Source organism: Marmota marmota, unplaced genomic scaffold (assembly GCF_001458135.2).
Source record: "Marmota marmota marmota unplaced genomic scaffold, marMar, whole genome shotgun sequence".
Lineage (NCBI taxonomy): Eukaryota > Metazoa > Chordata > Mammalia > Rodentia > Sciuridae > Marmota > Marmota marmota.
The window spans coordinates 20,042,657-20,068,537 of record NW_026000164.1 but is presented as its reverse complement, the minus strand read 5'-3'; the positions used below and the strand labels follow the sequence as shown (position 1 = coordinate 20,068,537).

The 25,881-nt window shown below is 38.3% G+C and overlaps 1 protein-coding gene across 3 annotated transcripts; it reads right to left on the bottom strand.

Annotated features, from left to right (window-relative positions):
• Window positions 1-1,505: 1,505 nt before the first annotated feature.
• On the bottom strand, window positions 1,506-25,253 carry Zc3hc1 (zinc finger C3HC-type containing 1). 3 transcript variants are annotated; one of them, XM_015493829.2, is made up of 10 exons: window positions 25,064-25,249; window positions 22,944-23,055; window positions 17,871-18,021; window positions 17,294-17,377; window positions 10,286-10,413; window positions 8,999-9,153; window positions 7,715-7,958; window positions 5,323-5,535; window positions 4,522-4,728; window positions 1,506-1,659 (listed from the first exon to the last, which is right to left on the bottom strand). In XM_015493829.2, the coding sequence occupies exons 1-10, from the start codon at window positions 25,207-25,209 to the stop codon at window positions 1,591-1,593; spliced, it is 1,509 nt and encodes a 502-aa protein (XP_015349315.1). In that variant the 5' UTR covers window positions 25,210-25,249; the 3' UTR covers window positions 1,506-1,590. The 3 variants fall into 3 exon arrangements, with proteins under 3 accessions (XP_015349315.1, XP_048642889.1, XP_015349317.1); XM_048786932.1 differs by lacking the exon at window positions 17,871-18,021 and having other exon boundaries at window positions 22,925-23,055; window positions 25,064-25,251; XM_015493831.2 differs by lacking the exon at window positions 1,506-1,659 and having other exon boundaries at window positions 4,593-4,728; window positions 5,214-5,535; window positions 25,064-25,253.
• Window positions 25,254-25,881: the final 628 nt, after the last annotated feature.

The window sequence follows — 25,881 nt, the reverse complement described above, 5'->3', positions numbered from 1 at the left end:
GGTAAGCCAAAGTATAGTATGGATAAAATATTAATGTTATTTTCTTTAAATCACTTTAGTTTAAAAATAAAGATATAAACCAGATGTGGTGACACATGCCTGTAACCCCAACCACTTAGGAAGCTCACGTAGGAGGATTTTGAGTCTGAGGCCAGCCTGGGCAACTTGGTGAGATTCTGTCTCAAAAAATTAAAAGGGTTGGGGACATGGATCAGAGGGAGAGTGTTCCTAGGTTCAATCCCCAGTAACTATTAAAAAAAAAAAAAAAAAAAAAAAAAGGCCAAGCATGGTGGCACACGCCTATAAACCTGACATCTGACTCAGGTGGCTGAGACAGAAGAATCACAGGTTAAAGGCCAGCCTCAAGAAACGTAGCAAAGCCCTAAACAACTCAACAAGACCCTGCCTCAAAATAAAAAATAAAAAAGGGCTGAGGATGTGGCTTAGGAGTTGAACACCCCTGAGTTTAATCCCTAGCAAGCCCTCCCCCCACCCCCCAAAAAAAGGTAAGCCATAAAATAAATCAACCAGTTACTGAAGTATAACATATCAGAGAATTCTTTCCAGCCTCTAGTAGCTTATGGTCACTTTATCAGTAGGCAGCTGTATTTAGATGGGTCAGGTTCAGGTCACTCTTCCCTACTACAGAGACTGATGAGCCTCACAAGCAGGGAAAAAGGCTTGGGGTGCCCAGTACGGGGAACCAGGCATTAGACAGCACATGAGGGGCCTCTTCTGGGTATTTTTTCCTAGCCTCCTTCCATTCTCTTACTCTGTTAACATCAAAGTGAGGAGAAAATAACCAGCTTACCTTACACTGCATCACACCAGGAGTCCTGGTAACAGAATGAAACCACCTTGCTTCCAGTTTAAAAAAGACTATACCTCTTTGACTGGAATTACAAATAAATTTCAGGTTTTGTATTCTGAAAACCTGAAAACCCAGTTTGACTCTATTTTGGGTGGGGAGGGAAAGCAGTACTTGGGACTGAACCCAGTGATGCTCTAATGCAGAGCTATGTCCCTTGGCCTTTTTATTTTGACACAGGTTCTAAGCTGTAGAGGATCTTGCTAAGTTGCCCAGGCTGGCCTTGAACCTGTAATCTTCCTGCCTCAGTCTCCTGTGTAAAGGTGTGGGCCACCATGCCCAGCCCACAGTTTAACTCTTGATAATATCACCTAAGCTTTTTCCAGCCTACCAGGCAAGGGAGAAAACAATTCTCAAGCATTGAAGCATCTTGGCAAATACTTTAATAACACACACTGTCAAATCCTGGGATATACAGTCCTTGAAACACTGCCCACACTAAAGCTGCCGAAATGCATGTTCCTAGGTCTTCCATCTAGTTTTGTAGCCTCACAGTCCTTTAATAGAACTGGGTTTGCAGTACCTTATCCTGTCCACATCCACACAGGGAAATGTTAATCATGCAGATTGTTGACGCTCACTACCTCTGCAATGGCAGGGGCTCTTTATGATTAAACCAGAATGGAGAAAAACAGTATCAGCTGACCCAAAGAGAATTCAGGTTTTATTTTTCAAAAAGTCACTCTCATTTCAGTTTTCTCCAGGAATGGGGTAGAGTAGCTTCAGGATGAGCATAAAGATTCCCATTGTCGGAATATTCGGAATACTTTTCTTGATTTTTCAGAGAGACTCTATTGGTAGAAAAAGATTATTATTAGGATTAAATTCTTTTATAGAGACAAATAACAAATAACACATAAAAGTTTTATCTAACTAGACAACACAAAGCTTAAGGGGGCTGGGGTGAATGAGTTTGATGTTGGAAAAAAGTTTACACTATTTTTTTTAGACTCTACAGTATCAGAATCTATAAATTTCTTCTACAATGATCAAAATATTTCTAGGACTGAATACAAACCCATTTTATAATATGCTATAATGTACAGTTAAGATTAAATGAAATTGGGCTGGGGATGTGGCTCAAGTGGTAGCGCACTCGCCTGGCATGCATGCGGCCCGGGTTTGATCCTCAGCACCACATACAAACAAAGATGTTGTGTCCGCTGAAAACTAAAAAATTAAAAAAAAAAAAAAAAAAGATTAAATGAAATCAAGAAGCCTTTGTTCTACTGTCAGACTGCTGTTAACAAACTGAGGCAACAAACATGGCTCATCATCTTTTCTTTAAATATTTATTTTTTTTAGTTTTCCGCGAACACAACATCTTTGTATGTGGTGCTGAGAATCGAACCCGGGCCACACGCATGCCAGGCAAGCGCGCTACCGATTGAGCCACATCCCCAGCCCATCTCATCATCTTTTCTAAGTGTCTAATCTTTCTATGTGATGATGACACTTCTGACCTACCATTAATAGAGCACACATTCATTTTGCATTTTTTAAAAAATCCATGATGTTCAAATGGCCCAAGTTCATTATTTCTTGTGAACAGGATTCAAATTTACCTGGAACCTACCTACTTGGGGTTAACAGTATAATCCAAGGCCAAGAAATAAATGTTGAATAACCCCTAAGAGTCTAAACTATGACCTTGACTTTCTCAGCTTCATTTTTAGCCAGCAGAGCTAAAAATAGGAAGACTCTCATTGCCACTAGATCATACCTATCAAGTGCTCTGAGATTCTGAGAAATAGTGTTACAGGAGACAAAGCAATTCATTAGAAGATAAAAGTTCTCGGTAAATCAGAACACTTGGTTCTCTCTGTCTTTGAGATAATAAAGAGCAGATATTTCACATAGCAAGAACTTCAGTAAAGAGAATAAAGAATATTTAGTAAGATGAGCCATAAAATAACCTCCAGTTTCTCATATAAGATGGCATTTCTACTGTTTTCCTTTCCTCTTTGTGGGATGAAATTTTTAATAAAACGAGGAGCCAGGAGGAAAAGTTTGAGCTCTGACTCAAGGAACTAAGGGAATTTAGTTTAGTAAAAAACTGAAAGAAACAAAGTTGAAAAAAGAAATAGTATAAACTTTTTCCAACATCAAGCTCCTTCACCATAGCCCCATCAAGCTTTGTTTCACCCAGTCATAGCAGCTGGTGGGAAGATTAAAAGACGAGCTACTAAAAAGGATTCTAAGAGCCCCAGAATCCAGGACCAATTATGAGGCCAACTTTTTCTACAAATGAATGAAAAACCTAACCCTGTGTGGTTTCTTTTTGGTATAACAGTAATAGAGGGAACTGTTAGTAAAACTGCCAAAATATTACTTCCTAAAGGTCTAGGTAGAGAGAACTTATATGCAAATATAGATTTAATAACTCCAAATTGAATAGCTGGGCAAATATTTTTCTTTAAATAGCTTTACACAATTCCAAATGTTTTTAAATTGAAAAGAAGTGATTTTTTTTTCCTGCAAAAACTTGGACACATTCATCTACATATTTTCTAAAGGCACTAATATACATTGTTCATTGCTGGGCTTTTTTTTTTTTTTTTAGCACTCTACTGACTAAGCTATATTCTCAGCCCTGATCTGTAATCTTTTTTTTTTTAATATTTTATTTACATTTTAGTTTTCGGCAGACACAACATCTTTGTTTGTATGTGGTGCTGAGGATGGAACCCGGGCCGCACCCATGCCAGGCGAGTGCGCTACTGCTTGAGCCACATCCCCAGCCCCTCATTGCTGGGCTTTAAGCATAAGTACTAGCTGGGAGTGGCAGCACACTCCCATAATTCCAGCAACTTGGGAGCCAGACTCAGCAGCTTAATGAGACCTGATCTCAAAAAGAAAAAAGTAAAAATAAAAAGTGCTGGGGATGTAGCTCAATGGTAGAGTGCCCCTGGGTTCGATCTCCAGTACCAAAAAAAGCATCAGTGCAGCTCCTTCCAGTGGCTTCCTAAGACCCTACAAAACCATGAATTTGGGAACACTGGCTGGCAGGTATTACTTTGCTTTGACCTTGGAGGGTGTAGAGATCAGTAATTTTTAGGCGAATATGAAAGTAAGTCCGCTAACGGAAACAAAATAGTTCTTAACATTCCATTAGGGAATTATGGTGGACACTAAGGACACACATCACTCTCATTCTTGACAATGGCTTTGCATGTACCCACATTTGTTAACCACAGTAGCCATGACTGTGATGGCTAATGATGGTCCAACGCACATGCCTGACTGATACAGGGAGTGAAAGAAACTGGCTTGGTGTCAGAGCACAGATCCAAAGGCTAAGTTATCGGGCCAGGCTCCAAAGGCAAGTGACAGCAATTGATGGAGAAAGCAGCTGCGCTGCAACATGAGGCCACAGCAGCTGCCTATTCATCTATTTCTGTTTCTGTATTACTTTTCCACTTTGAGTCATTTTATTTGAGAGAACAAAGAACTTAACAGAATTTGATGGAATGCCATATACTAAGCCGCAGAAAGACTGACCACTTCCACACCTTTCTTAAGGATAAATCAGAATAAGTCTACAAGACTTAGGAAAGCTGAAGGCAGGCAGGTGCTAATTATAGGACTAACTGCTGCTGCTTATCCCATAAAGATCAAGTGCTGCATACAAGCAGGGCAACAGCTTATCTCACCATGGAGTCTGTTTCAGCTGGCTGATTAGACTGTTTGTGGGCCAACAGGATGGTCAGCACTGCCTTCCAGCCCGGCTCTGCTGGGGTGCTGGCATCAAGCTCTGTTCCATCATTCTCCCTAGATTCTTTGCCAAGTGTGATATTCACCCAAGGACACCAGTCTCTGTGCTGAGAGGTAGGATCAAAGAAGCTCCGGGAAGATGTGTCCTGAGGGAGGAGGAAGAGAGAGTGTTAATGAAGGGCAGATGCTATGTCTCTTCAGGGAGGAATATTATTATAGGCATATTATTAGTCATAAAGTCCAAAATCTCATAATTGTCCTCACTTCTAGTTTTAATGCTTTTAAATTCTGTCTTTTAAAAATTTTCCTTTCAGTTCTTTTTTTTAAAATTGTAGTTGGTCACAATATCTCTATTTATTTATTTTTATGTGGTGCTGAGGATCAAACCCAGGACCCCACACATGCTAAGCGAGTGCTCTACTGCTGAGCCACAACCCCAGCCCATTCCTTTCAGTCCTTTTGTGTTAAACAAACTACCTTATCAGCTTTGTCCCCCCACCTCACTGCTGTACCATTAGCCTCAAATATTTATTACCTCTCCAGAATCTACCCAAAGGAACAAATGACAAAACCCTTCAATCTTTTCCCTTTGGTCACCTATTTCATCTTTAACCCTATTCACGCAGTCTACCTTTAGCCAGAGGACCCGGGGTGGTTCACGCTTGTGTCTCAGTGCTGCGTGGTGAGAGCACAGCCTGCTGTTTGTGCTCAGTGATGGCTACATGAGAAGGTGGACTCACTGAGCTGCTGGAAGAGCAGAGGCGAGCTCGTTTGGCTTTCCGGAGGGGACTAGAGGGTACTTCCAGGCTAGCAGAGTCTCCTGTTCCCATGCTTCGAGTCACTGGCCGGGTTCTGGTGGTGGGGCTGGCTGCCTCCGGCTCAGGCCGATCAACAGGACTAGAAGAATCCCAGCTCCGAGTTCGGGAGACAATGGGACTAGGGCTCTTTTCAACCTAAAGAGGAAACATGGAAAGTCCATGCATCATGTTGATGATTATGGCCAGAAGTATTTCTTAAAACATATGAAATCAAGTATTTTATAGTTTATATTAGGTTTCAGAGAAAATCTTTAATTGGTACATTGAAAATAATTTGGTCTCCAGGATATATAAAGAACTCAAAAAACTTAACACCAAAAAAACAAACAACCCAATTAATAAATGAGCTAAGGGGCTAAACAGACACTTCTCAGAAGATGTACATCCGATCAACAAATACATGAAAAAATGTTCAACATCTCTAGTAATTACAGAAATGCAAATCAAAACTACTCTAAGATTTCACTTCACGCCAGTCAGAATGGCAGTTATCAATAATATAAACAACAATAAGTGTTGGTGAGGATGTAGGGGAAAAGGCACACTCATATATTGCCTGGTGGGACTGCAAATTGGTGCAACCACTCTGGAAAGCAAGGTCTTTCAGAAAACTTGGAATGGAACCACCATTTGACCCAGCTATCCCACTCCTCATATATACCCAAAGGACTTAAAATCAGCATATAGCTAAATCGTGGAAGCAACCTAGATGCGCTTTAAGACATGAATAGATAAATAAACTGTGATACACACACACACACACACACAAACACACACACACAAATATTACTCAGCATTAAAAGAGAATAAAATTATTATATTACTCAGCATTTGCAAGTAAACGAATGGAGTTGGAGAATATCATGGTAAGCGAAGTAAGCCAATACCAAAAATCTAAAGGGCAAATGTTCTGTCTGATAAGTGGATGCTGATCCATAATGGGGGAGGGCATGGGAAAAATGGAGGAACTCTGATTGGGCAAAGGGGATGAAGGAAGCAGAGGGTATGGGGGTAGGAAAGATGGTGGAAGGTGATGGACCTTACCCTAGGCACATGTATGACTGGTGTGAAGCTACATTGTGTACAATCAGAGAAATGAACAGTTGTGCTGCAATTGTTTACAATGAATCAAAATGCATTCTTCTGTCATATGTACCTAATTAAAATAAATACACTAAAAAAAAAGAAAGAAAATAATTTAGGCTGTCTGTGGTTACATATGACTATAATCCCAGTGACTTGGGAGACCGAGGCAGGAGGATTCCAAGTTTGAGGCCAGTCTTAGCAACATAGCAAGGCACTAAGCAACTGAGACCCTGACTCAAAAAAAGGGGGGAGTGGGGGGTGGGGGATGTAGCTCAGTGGTAAAGAGACCCTGGGTTCAATTCCCCAGTACAAACAAAACAAAACATTACTAAAAAATTATATGGAGGGCTGAGATTGTGGCTCACCGGTAGAGTGCTCGCCTAGTACGGGTGGGACCCGGGTTCGAGTCTCAGCACCACATAAAAATAAAGGCATTGTGTTGTGTCTATCTACACCTAAAAAATAAATATATATAAAAAATTATTTGGAGCAGCGTGCAATGACACAAGCCTATAATTTCAGTGACTTGGGAAGCAGAGGCAGGAGAATCACAAATTCCAGGTCAGCCTCAGCAACTCAGTCAAATCCTGTCTCAAACAAAACAGAAAGCAATGTGGCTCCACAGTAGAGTGCTCCTAGATTCAATTTCTGGAACTACAAATAAATGAATAAAAATTTAGTTTCTGCCAGACACAGCAGTGCATTCCTGTAGTCCCAGGTATTTATGAAGCTGAGGCAGGAGGATTGTAAATTAAAGGCCATCCTCAGCAACTTAGCTAGACCCTGTCTCAAAATTTACAAAAAGGGGCTGGGCTTGTAGCTCAATGGTAGAACGCTTGCCTAGCATGTTTGAGGCACTGGATCGATTCTCAGCACCACATATAAATAAATAAAGGACCATTGACAACTAAAAAATATTTTTAAAAAAATTTACAAAAGGGCTAGGGATAAAGCTCAATGGTACATCCTGGGTTCAATCCCCAGTACCACCAAAAAAAAAAAAAAAATTCTTTTACCTACATAAGTACACTCTTCTAAGAATACTATATTTCTTTATTGAATTTCTATAACAAATTTAGCTTCTCAATTGATGAACAGAAAAATGACATAATACTCTGATCAATATGGCCAGAAGTGAAACCTACCCACCAATTTTCCACTTTCTACCACCAACACTTTTGGCAACAATGTCTTTAAAATGTCCACCTCAAACAAGTTAAGTCAATACCTGCTCTGAGCCTGGGGAAAATGTGGCATCCTGGCTCCTGGTCATCATCCTCCGAGGCGATTCAGGCACCAGAGGGAAGCGCTCTGGACGACCTTCAGGGCCTGGGACTGGAGAGTTGGTCAGGCCAAAGGATGTATCCAGGTCAGTCATGGATGATTCGATCTGCTGGAAGCCCCAGAGCCCCACCTTCCTCATACACTGTGAACATGTTATCAGGGAGAGCTGCATGGGTTCCAAAGCAGAACTAGGAAGAAATGGAAAACAAGCTGGGTCTTTCTGAAGGATAACACTTCTATGTGACCAAGTGTAATGTGAGTATGGTTCATCTCATCAAAAAAATCTCAGTGGTTCAGGGAACTGGAAACCATGTCCTTACATCCTCTGATCTGAGGACAGTCATCTTCCTATGTCTCTCCATCACCTCTTACATTATTTCTTGGTGTGCTCTCTATGGCAAGGCTATGTAGGAAGTACATTTTATAAAATTGTCCTGTCCCTCTTTAAACTCTTTCCTAATCTACCAAAGAAAGCATATCAAAGGTAAATCAAACCAGGCATGGTGGTGCATACCGGCAATCCTAGCAATCTGGGAGGCTGAGGCAGGAGGATTGCAAGTTTTAGCCAGTGTCAGCAACTTGTTAACACACTGTTTCAAATACAAAAAATAAAAAGAGACATGGCTCAGTGGCATAGCACTCACCTAGGGTGTGTGAGGCCCTGCCTAGCTTTGTTCCCCATTGGGGGCCAAAAAAATTTTGTTTCAAAAATCTTCTATCTCAGAGGCAGTCTCTGCCAAACTGAGCAGTTAAAAAAAACACATCAGCATGGGGCAAGGGGATACCAACTGGTGTCTGAAATTTTAGGGAGTGCTGGGGACTGAACCCAGGGCTTTGCACATGCTAGGAAAGTGCTCTATCTGGTTACACTTGCATCCCCCACCAATCTCTGGTAGTTTTTACTCAATTACACTGATTTTTCTTTCTAAAAATAGCTTATTTTCTATTTTCAAAAAGGAGCTTCACTGCTTATAGGAACATACCTGGATAGTTACAGTACAAGAAACAAAGTTCAGGTGTGAAGACAAGGAATCCCCAAGTTCTAATTCTCTTTGTTACTAATTATTATCTATCCCGCACCCATCCACTCCTCCCCTCACTTTTCTCTTTGTTTCTGTTTTCTCACTGGAAACATCATGTGATTTCCAAATACTATAAGTGAATGATATACATATGGGTGTATGCAACTATCACAGCTTATGCCCTCAGGCAAAATTTGCTGACTGACCTACATGCCCAGCCACACAGAGAGAGAACACAAGAAGTGATGTGGACTTGGATGTCGGAGCCTAACTTGCTTGGAGTTTTTCTCTCTTTAGTTCGGTGATCAAGTTCATCTTCAAGCAGGTGTAACAGAAGACTGATCTTGTCTTCTGTCAAGCACTACAAAGGAACCAGATAAAAAACTTCAAGTTTTTACCATTATACAAAGAAAAATTATTCATATGATGTACTTACATGGTACAAGGCAAAAATCAGGGGAAAAAATGACAAATATGATGAGACTGACCTCATAGAGAAGATTTATTTTAGGCAGGGCTAAGGAATCACACAGCAGCTTTATTTTTCCCCTATGGTCCTAGGGATTGAACCCAGAGGTGGTCTGCCAGTGAGCCACATTTTTGTTTTATTTTGAGACAGGGTCTTCTTACTCGGTTGCTGAGGCATCCCCCAAAAGCTCATGTGTGAGACAATGTAAGAGAACTGATTGGGTCATAACCTTAACCCAATCAGTTAATTAATCCCTGATGGGATTAACTGAGTGATGACTGGATATGGGTGGGGTGTGGTTGGAGGAAATAATTTATGGGGTCATGGCTATGGGGTGTGTATTTTGTATCTGCAGAGTGGAGTCTCTCCCTCTCTGCTTCCTGATCATCACGTGAGCTGGTTCCCTCTGCCACACTGTCTTCCACCATGATGTTCAGTCTCACTCGAGCCCTGAGGAATGGAGACTGAGACCTCTGATATAGTGAGCACCTCAAATAAACTTTTCCTCCTCTACAGTTCTTCTGGTTGGGTCCTTTAGTCACAGTAGTGTAATAGATGACTAAAATAAGCTGCTATTTCCTATAATATAGCTTTTCCTCACAGCACTAACAGGCTAATGAAATGGGATAGTAAATATGGAATTTCAAAGTACAGATGGGCCAGAGTATTTCAACACTTCTATTCACAGGAAGAGTTTATTACTTGGCCTCTATCACTATGGAAAATTATATGCAAAAAATGATATGCAATCACATGTCAGTGTCTTCTGTTAAACAATATAAGTAACTAATCAAGATAAAATTAAATTTGCCACTTCAAGAATCATACCTAAACATTTAAGTGGAACCTATTTGCTTCAACCCTCAATAGTCACTTTCTGGTTGAAATCGAAAAGGTCAGATGAGAAATGAATGAGTTGTTCTCTTCCTAATAATCTGCACCATTTTGTCATTAAAAGAATTATTTCATGTACAAATGCTGATGACAAGTGGAGGTCACTACAACCTAGCCAAGAAAAACTCACCATAGTTTTCAAGTCCTCTGGCCTCAGGGAAGGAAGCTGGAGGTCCAAGTGACAAAGGTTTTGAAAACGATCTAGGAATTCACTAATAAGAACAGCAGGCTCATCTAATGGTAACATCCCAAATCGATCTATGGAAAAAGTAAACAGGAAGATGATATTGGTATACAAAATAAAAAAAACACAGAGGCTTGAACAGGTGACAAAGCTTAGAGAACCAGCCTTTTATAACAACTACCAAGCTGTCAGAAACATAACTTATTGTGAGCCAGGAAGGAAAAAACCCTACAGGTAAACCCTATCTTCATCTTCATCTATGGAATCTGGTACACTGGAAAAAGCACATTGAGGACAGAAAGGTCTTGCTGAGGTACTTCCTAAGGAGACTAGGCTATCTGGCCAAGAATGATTAGTAAAAACCACAATTAATCAGCTCTGACAAAGAATGAAAATACATTTTGACCAGTCATGGTGGCCATGCCTGTAATCTCAGCAACTAGGAAGGCTGAGGCAGAAGGATCATAAGTTTGAGGTAAACTTAGTAAGATCTGTCTCAAATGAAAAATAAAAAGGGCTGGGGATGTAGCTTAGTGGTAGTGACCCTGGGTTCAATCCCCAGTACCACCCTCCGCCACACACGTGAAATTTCATATGTCACCCTAAACTGATCATTTAAAAAGTATCCAGCAAGGCTGGGGATGTGGCTCAAGCGGTAGCGCGCTCGCCTGGCATGCGTGTGGCCCGGGTTTGATCCTCAGCACCACATATAAACAAAGATGTTGTGTCCGCCAAAAACTGAAAAATAAATATTAAAAATTCAAAAAAAAAAAAAGTATCCAGCAGCTAGGGATGTACCTAGGATCACCTGCTGAGCATTTACAAGGCCTTCCCCAGCATCACAAAAAAAAAAAAAAAAAAAAGAAAGAAAGAAAGAATAAAAATATTTAGCAGTGATGATTTCAAGGGTGTACACATATGTCATATGTGAAAACTTACCAATTTGTATCTCTAAATATTTTAGTTTATTTTGTATTAATAGTAGTAACAGTAGCACTTCTGCCCAATAATTATAGGCCTCATTAGCAATCAGATTTTGGTCTCTAATACTATTCTAATGCTAGTAAAAGGATCAAGCTCTTGAGAGAGCTGCTGATTTCACATTGTGAGGTAGGGAAAATAAATCAAGTTGTATCCAGAATAGAAGTCTGTTGCTGCCAAGCAAGAATGCTTTCAAGAATGTTAGAGACAATGTTGAAAGTACAGAAGAGCCAGTTTAAAGGAAATCAATCCATTATTTCCAGCTATGAATACCTTGAAACTCAAATAAGAAAATAACTTATAATTAAAATAAAATGCCTTTGAAAGGCTATGAATTCTTAATGATATGCAAACAAATACAATACAAACAAGCATAAAAGAGTAACTTTTTTTGCCGTCCTGGGACTGAACTAAGGCACTGCTCAAGCGAGGCAAGTGGCTCCACCACTGAACTACATCCCCAGCCCTTTTTATTTTATTTGGAGACAGGGTCTACCAAAGTAACCCAGTCTGGCCTTGAATTTGTGATCCTCCTGCCTTAATCTCCTAGACTAAGATCACAAATAGCTGGAATGACACATATGCACCACTTGCACCTAGCTAATTGTTAATTTTAAATTAATTCTAGTAAGTAGGAGAGCACTGATGTATTGAGTACTTTTTTCTGTTAAGTACATGTCTCTTGCTTCTCTGTAGGATGTCATTGTGGGAATGGTGGACTGAGAACCTCTGAAAATCCTGTCTTCTATAAAAGCAATAAGAATGTTGGTAAAATTGTAAAACTACTTTCTTAGCATTCTCAAATTTAACCAAAGGCTTGCAATAATCTGGGAAGTGTTTATTCAAGAAAAAAATGGCAGAATCTTGATAAGAATAAAGGCTCTAGTCAGCTTGGAAAATGAACTTATGGCATTTTAATTTGTATTGTATCCATCCTTCTTTCCCCAGCTTAGATCCTCCATATAGCCCTGAAAACCAAGAGTTCCACAATCATAATGCAAATCAGCAGCTTAACAGCCTTGGAAGAGGACATTGGGTAGCTGTGCTCCTCCAAAGCCCCATCTCAGAGACTGTTATTATATGATCTAACAGTGCATGAAAAATCATATTGGCCCAGTGAAATCAGTAGTACAGCACTTGTCTAGCATATGAGAATGCTTCTTTTCCTGAGAATGGTTTTCAAGAACAGTTGTTTCAAGCAAATATTTAGTATCACAGTTAAACTGAGGCAACCAAGGGCTGGGGATGTGGCTAAAGTGGTAGCGTGCTCGCCTAGCATGTGTGGGGCACTGGGTTAAATTCTCAGCACCACATAAAAATGAAATAAAGATATTGTGTCCACCTAAAAAAATAAATACTTTAAAAAAAATGAGGAATCACTTAAAAAACAAAAAACGGAGGCAACCAAAACAGTTGGGGGCAAGCAACAAACGGACCACAAACCTTAAAATGAAAAGTTGGGAACTGAGATGTCCATAGGAGGGTTTGAAAAGCTCTGACACACTCCTTGGAATCTGAGATATGCGAATGTGTAGGGCTGTACATAAGCTCAGGAAAGACCTAAAAAGGCCCTAAGCTCTCATCTATGGCTGAGTTGGTGGCTCTGTGCAAGGAGGAAGTGAGACCTAATGCAGATTTGCAAACTGCCTGCTTGACAACTTGACCCAATGCACAGAGTTCCTTGACAAAGACTGGGGGACTTATTGTTTGTAAGCATTTAAGGAAATCTCTGAACAAATCATCATCTAACCAAGCAGAGACTTCAGCAACACCTATGATAAAGAAGATGTATTTTATAGAAGCAGCTCAGAAAAAGTAACTAAACAAACAATAAATAATAACAACAAACACTGGTGGTGGTGGGGTGGATTTCCAAAGTTGACACATCATGAAACATAGGTAGAAAATTTAAAACGTTCAAAAAACTAAAGGAAAGCATGAGAAGGATATCTTACTAAATAAAGAATAGCAATAAAGAGAAAAATTAAAAACTGTGAAGTTGGAAAGCATAACTAGATACACACAACCCCCTCTCCCCCAAAACACACACATAAAAACAAGCAAGGTGAAACGGTTTGAAACAAAGATAGAAAATGTTGGTATTATGTGGGACTGGGTGGTAGAAATCTTGTCTATATTTGAAAATTTTCAAAATTTTAGAAATTATTTTAAAAGTTAAAAAATTAAAACAAAGGAATACTTCCTTTTTCTCTTTTTCCCAGTACTGGGGATTGAACCTAGGGCCTTGCATGATGTGCTAGGCAAACATTCTACAATGAGTTACTGAAAGTGGGACTTGCTACATTCGGGGTGATTAAATCAAAATATTTAAAGTCATTGTAAATATAGTTAGCCCTCAAAATCCATGGGTACTGCATCCTAGATTCAACCACTGCAAAAAAAAAAAAAAAAAATCTGTACTGAGCAGGTACAGGCTTTTTATAACAACTATTTGATACAGTATAGTCTATTAAGTAACATAAGTAATCTAGAGATGCTTTAAGGTATATAGGAAGAAGAAAGTAGGTTTTACACAAACACTATGCCATTTTATATAAAGGCCTTGAGGATCTGCAGGTTTTAGTATCAAAGGGAGTTTTAGAACCAATTATTCATGGATAAAATGGACGACTATAACCACATATGTCAAAATACATGCCATCAATTAATTTAATTTATTCATTCATTTTGTGATACTGGGGATTCAACTTAGGGCTTCCTATATGCTAGGCAAGTGCTCTACCACTGAGGTACATCCCCAGTCCTTTTATTTTATTTTGAGACAGGGTCTTGCAAAATTGCTCTGACTCTCCTGGAAGTTGTAATCTTTCTGCCTCAAGCTCCTGAGTAGCTGGGATTACAGGTGTGTGTGCCAATGCAACCAGCACCATCAATTTAAGAAACATTACTTTACTAAGGAATCAGGTTACAGGCTGAAGTGTGTTTCAAAGGTAGAGTGCTTACCTAGCATGAGTGAGACCCTAGGCTTGAACTCTAGCACTACAAAGAAAAAGTAAAATTAAAATAAAAGGAAAAAGTATAGATTTTAAAAATCAAGTAATGTTTAACAATAAAAAGGTATATGTTCTGATGACCAGGGCTTAGGTTTGGCAAAATTTGGGAAAAGAAACCAGGTCCCAAGGCCCTTCTGATCATTTTCTAATTTAGTGTTTTGTTTGATTGCTACAATACTAAGAAAGCAACAGCAAAATCTTATGAAGGTAAAAGAACAGAGAGGAAATGAAACCCATTAGGAAAATGTCTTAACATAATAAGCTTAAATATCTTTCATAATTAATGTATTTGTATATTTTGTTTATAAAGTGTTTGAACATATTCAAAATAATCAGCCCTAGTAAGTTAGTAAATGTCATTTAAATGTTTAAAGCAACTGTATAATTATTAGAAAAAAATTACCTTAAAAATTAATAGGTATGCTTAATAAATTCGAATTACAACATAAATAGTGTGCACATTCCTTTCTCCACATAAAAATCTCTTTTATGTTAAAGAACCAAACTAGGAATGCTATAATTAAGAAGTTATATCTGAGACCTACTTAGGAGAAAGAATGAATAGGATACAATGGGTGACGATAGAAAAGGGTGGCTAAAAATGACTTCTGGATTTAGGACAAATGGATGGAGAGGTCAGTGCCATTTACTGAGCTGGGCAAAGCTTTGGGTATATGAGAAGAGTTCAACTTTGTGTAAGTTGAGTTCCAGGTACCTATAATAATAAGTGGAGGGCTGGGGATGTGGCTCAAGCGGTAGCGCGCTTGCCTGGCATGCGTGCGGCCTGGGTTCGATCCTCAGCACCACGTACAAACAAAGATGTTGTGTCCGCCAAAAACTAAAAAATAAATATTAAAAAAATTCTCTCTCTCTCTCTCTCTCTCTCTCTCTCTCTCTCACACCTCTCTCTTAAAAAAAATAATAATAAGTGGAAATATTTAGAGAATACTTGAAAATATGAATCAAGTTCAAAAAAAAGGTCTAGATAGGAATTAGAGGTCTTCAAGGTAGTAAAATTGTGAATGGGATCAAGAAAGCAATGTGTATAATTACAAGAGTTAATAAGTTATGAACAGAGTGCTAGGCAGACTCTATAAACTTAAACTCAGTGCACTGGGTAAGGATGGACTTCAGTCCTCACAGGGCTGAGCTGTGCTATACAGTGATACAATTTAGGCTAACAGTAGGAAATCTTTGTCATATGTTAACTTCTTTTAGAAAGTGTCATCAGAGGTAGATAACAATCCATAGTCACTTTCAATCTATTTTATCCTCTTAGTAGTCATTCATGGAATATTCCTAGCCATTAGTGACCCTGGAATTAGCGTGAACTGTCTTCTTAAAATAAAAAATATACCTACACTGCACTGTTCTGTGGTCAAGGAATGACAAATACAGATGAACGGTTCTGCTTTGTAAACATGGGTCTGAAAAATTTTGTTCTGCTCTTAGTGAGATTCCCCACCAGAGGGCTCTGCTGTTGAAGCAATTTACTTAGCAGAAACATGTCTGCATAAATAACAAAATATTTCAAAATCCTAGCTGATACTGTATGTTTGGCTTATTATAAAGCACTCTGTGCACACATCAGTGGTTCCTGATTTCAGGGAGACTATGTCCTGCCATGGCCCTTACACAAAGGGGAGAGAAGACTAGGACCTGCCTTTCCACACTCTGTTGTGACACCACTCTTATTTGGGGTCCCCTGAGCCTCCTGTAACAACCAAAATGTATTTACCTCTAAAGAAGCTTTGGTAGAATCTGGAGCTACACAGTACATGGGAAAAGCAGAGTTTGGAATCAGATAAAATCATAGTTATGGTTCTCTTTAGTTTGTCTTAGGATCTCTGATTCTTAGTTTCCTCAATTAAAAAAGCTCAGTTGATGATATCTACATCCTAGGCCCTATGAAGATTAAATGGGATAATGTATACACATTATGCACTTAATGAGTAGTAAAATAAATGAATACAGGGGTTGGGGCTGTGGCTCATTGGTAGAGCGCCTGCCTGGCACATACGAGACACCGGGTTCAATCCTCAGCACCACATAATTAATAAAGAAAGAAAGAAATAAATTGTGTCCATCTACAACAACAAAAAAAAAACCCTTAAAAACAGCATACTACGGGAACACAGCCACATTATGTTTATAGCAGCCCAATTCACAATAGCTAAACTGTGGAGCCAACCTAGATGTCCTTCAGTGGATGAATGGATAAAAAAAATGTGGCATTTATATACAATGGAATATTACTCAGCATTAAAAAGGAACATAATCATGGTATTTGCAGGTAAATGGATGGCGCTGGAGAAGATAATGCTAAGTGAAGTCAGCCAATCCCAAAAAAATCAAATGCCAAATATTTTCTCTGATATAAGGGGGGGTGACTCATAATAGGGTAGGGAGGGAAAGCATGGGAAGATTAAATTAATTCTAGATAGGGAAGAGGGGTGGGAGGGAAATGGAGGGGAAAGGGGATTAGCAAGGATGGGTGGAATATGATGGACATCATTATACTAAGTACACTTATGAAGACTTGAATTGGGTGTCAACATACCTTATATACATAGATATGAAAAATTGTGGTATATATGTGTATTAAGAATTATAATGCAAAAAAGGTACATGTATAATGGCATAAATTGACATGAGCATACTTTATATACAGAGATATGAAAAATTGTGCTCTATATGTGTAATAAGGATTATAATGCATTCTACTGTTGTCATGTATTTAAAAAAAATTAAAAATTAAAAAACAAATGAATGCAAGTTCTTGAAAAGCACAAATAGAAGAAAAAGAAAGATTAGGTTTCTTTCTTTCTTTCTCTCTCTCTCACCCGCCGCCCCCCTCACACATACATACACACACACACACACACACACACACACGAGGACAACACTAGAAATGCAATGACCCAGAAGATATAAAATGAGAATTCTCAGAAATAAGTACCTGGAGAGGGGCTGTCTGGCCAAAAACAGAACTTCTCATGGGCAGTACACAAGGATTTCTTCAGCTCAGCACATCGTTCCTTATCTGAAATCCACACAGGTAGAAATGCCTTAAAAAAACACTGTATAGATTCAAAAACCAAAAGCCTTAAAGAGTACAAATACAACTACAAATAGAAACAACTAAGATAATTTAAAAATACACAAAAATAGTAGAAATATTTCATCTTAACATTTTCCATGAAAAAGCTCTAAACTGTTATCCTAAAATCAACAAATAAGATACATCATTTAACTTACAAGGCTGGGCGTTCCAAAGTGTGAGACTTCAGAAAGTACTTTGTCTAAAAGTACAAATTTTCAAATCAAAAAGTAAACAGATTGCCATCAGCTACCTAGAATACATGAATTCAAGATTCAAGTCCACTCTAGGGTAGCTTAATTTTTTTAAAAAAGTAATGAATGAAGCTAACAATTAGGGTGAAGGCAACTGCAAATTTACCTTATTATATATGGTGAAACAAAAGCTAGTGTATCTTTAAAAGTAGAGGAAAACATAATCCATGTTTTATACTTACATCTGTCAAAATCAAAAGCTGGCTGTAAACTGGCACAGAGAAAAGCTTGACAGCTGGAACACTTGAGCATATCACACTCAACTGTGACCCAACCATATTTTGCACAGACGAGTGGAGACAGCTCAGGGGGCTTCCCTGCCCATTTCAAAGAGTATTCATGTTAAGAAAAACAACACCGCAAGTATATTAACATGAATAAATCAGAAGTAAGACTCATTCTTAATTCATATAAGAATAAATACATCAAATTAAGGAGAAAAGCAGTAATACAAATGGTAAAGACCATTTTTAAAGCAGATACATGCTTTGCAGAATGAAGGTCATCTGAGTAATAAGCTAAGGGGGGAAAAAGTTCCTAATTTTTTCTGTAGGAAGCTTCTGTATTTTATATGATTCAAAGGTTTTATAACTTACCTATAGTCCTAACTACTTAGGAGGCTGAGACTGTCCTAGGCAACAAACATAGCCAAGACCATATCTTTAAAAAAAAAAGGTTTCTTTTATTATTGGTTGTGGGGTGGAATATAGAAGCCATTAATTTTCATTTTATCTGAAATACTGGAAACTTAAAAACACTAGTGAAAGCATTAAGACCTGTTTATGCAATAAGGAATGAGCAAAGTCAAAAAGGTAGAAATATCTTCTGCAACTTGTCTATGTCTTCTAATTGTAGCACATCCACCTTTACTTTCCAAAGAATAAAAGTGGTAAAAATAATAAAAGTTATTATTATTATTATCACCCCCAAATTTAATTGTTATATACTGTGTATGTGAGCATATATGATTTGAGGGTTATCAAGTCCATTTTATTCAGAGTACATGTGTTAAACAGCCAAGCATATGTTAAGTCCTTAAACATTTATTGATCCTTATTATTCAACACTCACTTTTATAGATCCTTTCTAGACAGTCCTTTTCTATTTTATTTATTATTTTTTTTTTGTGGTGCTACGAATTGAACCCAGGGCCTTGTACATGCAAGGCAGGCACTCTACCAAGCTATATCGCCAACTTTGACAGCCCTTATTTTATAAAGCACCAGGAAAAAATAAATAAATAAATGATAAAACATAAAATGTGAGGCAGGAAAGTTCTATAGTAGTTTTATAAGAATCTTTCCCCCCTCAGATAGGGTCTTGCTACGTTACCCACAATGGTCTTGAACTTTTTCTTCTTCTTCTTCTTCTTTTTTTTTTTTTTTTGTGCTGGGGATTGAACCCAGAGGCACCTTACCACTGAGTTATAACCCCAGCCCTTTTTAATTTGTCTCACTAAGTTGCTGAGATTGACTTTGAACTTGTGAGTCTCTTGCCTCAGCCTCCAAAATCACTGGGATCACAGGCATGTACCACAGTGCTCAGCCTATTCTTACTTCAGTTTTCTTAGTAGCTGGTATTATGGGCATGCACCACCATGCCTAGCATGATATGGACATTTGAAAACATTTTTATATCAGCAAAAGAATAAATGAAGGCTAGAAAAACAGAATTTAAATATAAATATTAAAGGAACTGGGATTATCTAGCTATAGAATCATTTAACTTGATTAATTGATTATTATATCGAAAACGGTGATCAAGGACTGGGTTTGTAGCTCAGTGGTAAAATGCTTGCCTAGCATAAGTGAGGCCCTGGGTTTGAATCTCAGCACCACATAAAAACAAAATAAAATAAAAAAGTTAAATTATTTTAAAAAAGAAGAAAATGGTAATCAATTTATAGTCTATGAGAACAAAAAAGAAATAAATCTAAGTACTGCATCAAAATCAGAATTGAATGCAATAAACAATTATAAAAATGATTTAAAATACCTTCCCTTTCCTGAGCAATTTCACCTTAAAACAACAGGTGAGAAATAAGGAAGATGTGTGAGCCAGGATGTAAAGAGGCAGCTCAGTACCAGGTAGCTGAACCCAACTGGGATGAAAAGAGTGTCCATAAAGATGGACGGCCCATGTCAAGATGCTGAAACCAAGCACCATATAAAAGGCATTCACATGGGCAGCTCAGTGCTGAGAGCTACAGTCTAAATGAGTTAAGGAGGGCATTCATGCAGGAAGGAAATGGTAGTATAGCAGTTAAATGCACATAGGAAGACTGATCAAAGAAGTAAATATAATCAGAATAAAAGAAATAAGGTTTCACAAATGTTGAATAAAGAAGGGGCAAATGTGGATAGAGAGAAATAGAATAAATCCTATGGCATACAACTTAAATAGGAGGTATTATTGTCAGCTCTCCCTCTGTGTGGGATCTACATCTTCAAATTCACCAACTGTGGATATGAAATCTATATTTTCAAAAATTGTATCTGGGAACTGGGACTATAGTTCAGGGTAAGTGCTTGCCTAGCATGTATGAGGCCCTGGGTTTCACCCACAGAATACCAAAAAAGAAAAAGAACAAATGAAAAAGGTATCTATACTGACCATGTACAGACCTTTTCCTAAACAATGAAATATAACAACTATTTACACAGCATTTACATTGCATGAGGTATTGAGAGTAATCTAGAGATGATTTAAAGTACATGGAGGATACATATAGGTCATGTGTAAGTAAAAGCCATTTTACAGATGGTACTTAAGCATTCAAAGCTTTTGGTGTACAAGGAGGAGCTCTGGAGCCAAACCCCCGTACCAAAACACCCAAAACAACAAACAAAATAAAACATTAGCACATCTGTAAATGCGTTACAACATTTTAAAATGTTCATTGTGCAGCCAGGCACAGTGGTATATACTTGGAAGGCTGAGGCAGAAGGAATGTAAATTTGAGGCCAGCCTCAGCAATTTAATGAGACCGGGTTTCAAAATAAAAAATAAAAAGGGAATTGGGCAGGATGGCACACACATATAATCCTAGCCTCTTGGGAGGCTAAGGCAGGAGAATTACAAATTCAAAGCCACACTCAGGAATTCAGTGAGGCCCTAAGCAACTTAGCGAGACTCTGTCTCAAAAAAAAAGATAAAAAGGCTAGGGATGTGGCTCAATGGTTAAATTCAATCCTGGATTCAATCCCTGCTACCAAAAAATAATCAACCAACCAATCAATCAATCAATCAATCAAAAGAGCTGAGGATATGGCTCAGTGGTAGATCACCCTTGGGTTCAATCCCCAACCCCACTTAAAAAGAAAAAGAGAGAGAGAATTCATTGTGTAACTAGGCTGAGGCAGGAAGATTCATTCCAATTTTGACCCAACTCTCAACAATTTAGCAAGACCATATCTCAGAATTTTTAAAAAGGGCTGGAGATGTAGCTCAGTGGTAAAGCACTCCTGGCTTTGATCTCTAGTATCACCAAAAATAATAGCAAAAAAATGTTGTTTTCAGTGGTAGAATGTTTGGCTAGCATGTGCAAGGCTCTGGATTTGATTCTAAGCACTACAGGAAAAAAAATTTTTTAATTATTTCTTATCCCAGAAAGCAATAAGGAGATCAAACAATTACAGAGGACATGTAGCTCAATGGTAAAGTGCCCCTAGGTTCAATCCCCAGTAAAAAAAAAAGAAAAGGCATTTCTATTGAACATGTACAACCCTTTCTCTAGTCATTATTCCCTACCCAATAAAGTATAACAATTATTTTACATAGTACTTAGATGACTTAAAGTTGCATAGGTTATATGCAAATACTGTGCCATTTTATGAGGATTTTAAGCTTCACTGAATTTTGGTATCCAAGGGGGTCACGGAACCAATCCCCCATGGAAACTTAGAGACAAAATTAACTATTTTAAAACTATAAAAATAAAAATTCTAAAAAATAGCAGCTGGGCCTTTTGGTCCTTGTATATGGGGTAACAAAGTCATCAAAAAAGGAGTACTTGGAGTGGACCACCATTTCTTCCACCTTCTGTCTATGATTCCTGCAGAGTTACCACCAGTTAATAGAGACAGAGCATCCATTTCTTAGATGAGTTTACAAAAATGAATATGGCTTCCATTTTGCTCCCCTGCTTACTCATTCTGATGGAAACCAGCTGCCAAGTCATGAACTGTTCCTACTGAAAGGACTGCACAGCAAGGAATCAAGAGGTCATCTCTGGTTGACAGGCAGCACAAAACTGAAGGCTTGGTCCAATAGCCACGAGAATATGAATCCTGCTAACGATCATGAGAAAGGGTAGAAGTGGATCGTTTCCTAGCTTAGCTTTGAGATGACTGTACTCAGGTGACCTTGATTGCACTCTCAGTAAGAAACTGAGCCAGAGACTCAACTAAGTCTTGCCTAGATTCTGAATCCACAGAAGTTGTGAGATAATGTTTGCTGTTTTAAGCCACTGGTTGTAGATGGACACAATACCTTTATTTATTTATTTTGCTGTGGTGCTAAGGATTGAACCCAGTGCCTTACATGTGCTAGGCAAGCGCTCCACCACTGAGCCACAACCTCAGCCCAAAGCCACTTAGTTTTAAAGCAATTTTTTATGTAATAACAGAGGACTAACACACAAAGGAAAATCTAGAAAGAGATAATGGAGTAGGACAGTCTTTAAGAAATTAAACTATAAGGGCTGGGGTTGTGGCTCAGTGGTAGAGCGCTCACTTAGCATGTGCGAGGCCCTAAGTTTGATCCTCAGCAACAGTAAAAATAAATAAATACATAAAATAAAGGTATAGTGTCCAACTACAACTGAAAAATAAATATTTTTAAAAAATTAAACTATAGTCTTGGCTCTGCCATTTGCTAGAAGGCTGTTTTGGGCAAGTCATATAACCTATTGTTATGACTGCTTCCTCCTTTGTAAAATGTATAATAATCGTAATCATAATACTTATTTTCAAAGGCTTAAGATGAAGAGCAAATGTAGTAATTTATAGAAAACACACTATAGAAGTATTAGTTATTATTCTTCCTTTTCTCAGGTGTTTAATTTTTTTTCTGTAAAAAGAAGAGGTCAGATAATCTCAAATATTCCTTTTGATTGATAACATGTTATGATGTTAATTTTCCTATAAAAGTTCTTACCAAGTTAAAATATCAGAGTAAGTGATGTAATGGCCTGAAGGAATAAAAATTTCAGGAACAGGTAGAAAGCACAACTTACATGTACTGAAAAAGGATATAGAAAATGTTTCTACTCTGCTAAAGAAGGCTTCTTTGCTTGTAGATTCCAATGGAGGTTGTTCTGCTTGGGGCGATCCATTAACTGACTGGAATGTGGCAGATGTATCCCTCCTAAAACAAAGTGATAGAATTGTTGGTAATCTTTTCATGGTACCATTCTACTTAAATGTTTCATATCTAGCTTCTCTGCAAATCACCATCAATCATACCAACACTGGATTTTTTTAATATTTATTTTTTTAGTTTTAGGTGGACAAAATATCTTTATTTTATTTTTATATGGTATTGAGGATAGAACCCAGTGCTTCATGCATATTAGGCAAGTACTCTACCACTCAGCCACAACCCCAGCCCCCCCCCAACACTGGATTTTAAGCTTTCCAAAAAAAAAAAAAAAATCATTTCAGAAATGTCATTCCTCTGCTTACTATTTTTCAAGCCTGCATTTCCAGTGGCTGGGGAGGCTGAAACAAGTTCAAAGTCAGCCTCAGCAACATAGTCTCAAAATAAAAAATAAACAAGGAGAGGAAAGGACATGGACGTAGGAATGATAATGGAATGAATGGGACATTAATACCCTATGTGCATACATGATTACATAACCTATGTAACTCTACATCATGTACAACCAAATAAATGAGAAGTTATACTCCATTTATGTATGATGTGTCAAAATGCATTGTCATGTATAACTAATTAGAACAAATAAATATATACTAAATAAATAAATATGTTTGGGGATGTAGCTCAGTGGTTAAGCACCCCTGGGTTCAATTCCTGGTATCAAAATTTTTTTTCAAATCATTTTATAACACTTACTAAATAGATTCCAAATTCTTTAACTTAGCATCGAAAATTCGTTACAGTTTAGCCATATCTAATTTTCAGTCAATTTCTACCTCTACAGTACTCTGCTAATACCAACAAGCTATTCTCCTAGCTCACTCACTGTTCTCCAACAGTACCTGGCCCAATTTTAGTAATCACAAAATAAGAACTGAAGTCCTCAGGTATTCACCATACAATCTGAAATGCAATGTTATAATAGGAGAAAAAGTAACTCTGATATTGCTATCTGAATACTCTTTTGAGGATGGCTCCATTCCAAAAAGAACCAATTAAACAATTCAAATCAAAGTAAGGATCTTTAAGAGACTTCATGAAAAAATTTTGCAGAGAGGGGGGAAAAAAAAGCCAGGCGATATGTTTATTTTCAATGAAAGCCATTTCAAGGGTGCCTGGGAGTAGAGGTCCGTGTTGGAACTGCTGAGACAAGTATCATTTTAATAAAAATTGGGTTACACTAACAATCACAGCTTCAAAGAAACATTTTTTTTTTCTAATCTTCCTCAAAGATTCCGAGCCCCTCTTGGAAAAAATTCAAAACATCCATAAAGTTGGGAATAAAACGGCACTGAGTTCACTAACCTTTGAGATTCAACATTTTCTTCAATTATGAGGGAAGAACAAAACAACAACAAAAACCCGCAGTATAAGCAGTACTTACAAATCTGTCACCAAAGCAATAACTATTGTCACCAATGAAAACAATTTTCTCACATTATGGTTGTTGGCTATAATTCGAAATACAGTTGATGTTCTTTACTACTTCAGAACCGTTTGATAGTAGACATACTTACAGATAACATTTAACTCTAATAAAAAAACGCACGTTATGCATAATATTTTCTTTTACTGTCTTAATAACTACATTCCAACATAACGGGTTTCATTTATAATCCCTTATTTGCTTTAAGCACTTTAAAAACATATCTCCATACTGTCAAACGGCCTACGACACACACACACACAAAAAGACTAAGAACCCCAACTAAAAGAAGTTTGTGAGCTTAACTAACGGTTCTTTTTATATTTCCTTCCAAAAACAATTTATGGCAAAATTCCTCCCGTGGTGCGAAATCAGGTACATCCTGAGAAGATCTAAGTCGACCTATCCCAGCCGTCTCAGTTTCCTTCTGGTCCCAATAACTATTCATCCCTACTGACCAAGTCGCCAACCGAGGGGACCCCAATACCATCCGCCCCTGCTCCAGGGCTATCTTCCCCAAGCCATCTCCATTCTCCCAGTGCCTGAGCCAGGTTTGACTCTAGAACTCACGCTTCTGCGCTTCCCTCTTCTGGGGCAATCCCCTCATCTATCAGCTGCCGGACTTTCTGAGGGGTCCCCTCTGGGGAACGGACTACTGTACCCCAGTTTTTTTCAACCCCTGAAGCAAACGCCTGCTCCTCACTGGACGCCGCCATGTTGGTCCGTTGCAAAGTTGCTTCCCCGCGGGTTTGAAGGCTCACGAACTTCCGTTCTGAGGGGTTAAGATCCGCCTCTTGAAGCAATCTCCCACGCAAGAGTCTAATCGGAGGACCCGCCCCTTCCTGGTGCTTTTAGGAAGAGGATTTAAGGATGGTCGCATTATTTAAGACCAAACTTAGGTTGATCGGCTCCTTTATTAATCAGAATATTTAGGTTGGTAAAGAATCTTTAGAGCTTTCAGCGGGGACAAGGGACTCAATGTACCGTATTTCACCGAATAATCATCGCAGATTATATGCCTTTTTTTTTTAAGCAAAAAAGCGGGGTACGAGAATTATATGAAGTTTTTTTTTTTTTTTTTTTAGAAAAAAAATTGTGCTGATATTACTTAAAAATCATTTATTGCGGGCTGGGGTTGTGACTCAGCGGTAGAGCCCTTGCCTAGCATGCACGAGGCCCTGGGTTTGATCCTCAGCACCACATAAAAATAAACAAAGAAAATAAAGATATTGTGTCCAACTACAACTAAAAAATAAAATATAAAAAATAAAATAAATCGTTTATGGGCCAGGCATGGTGGCGCACTCTGTAATCCCAGCGGCTCAAGAGGCTGAGGCAGGTGGATCAAGAGTTCAAAGCTACCATCAGCAACTTAGTGAGGCCCTAAA

Bases quoted from the DNA above. Each gene is read 5' to 3' on its own strand.
- Zc3hc1 (XM_015493829.2), bottom strand. From the start codon at position 25,209: ATGGCGGCGTCCAGTGAGGAGCAGGCGTTTGCTTCAGGGGTTGAAAAA. The intron at 10,414-17,293 runs GTACTTATTTCT...CTTTTTCCATAG, and splicing joins GCCAGACAGCCCCTCTCCAG to ATCGATTTGGGATGTTACCA. The intron at 4,729-5,322 runs GTGAGTCCACCT...CTCCTCCCTCAG, and splicing joins TCTGCTCTTCCAGCAGCTCA to GACACATCTTCCCGGAGCTT.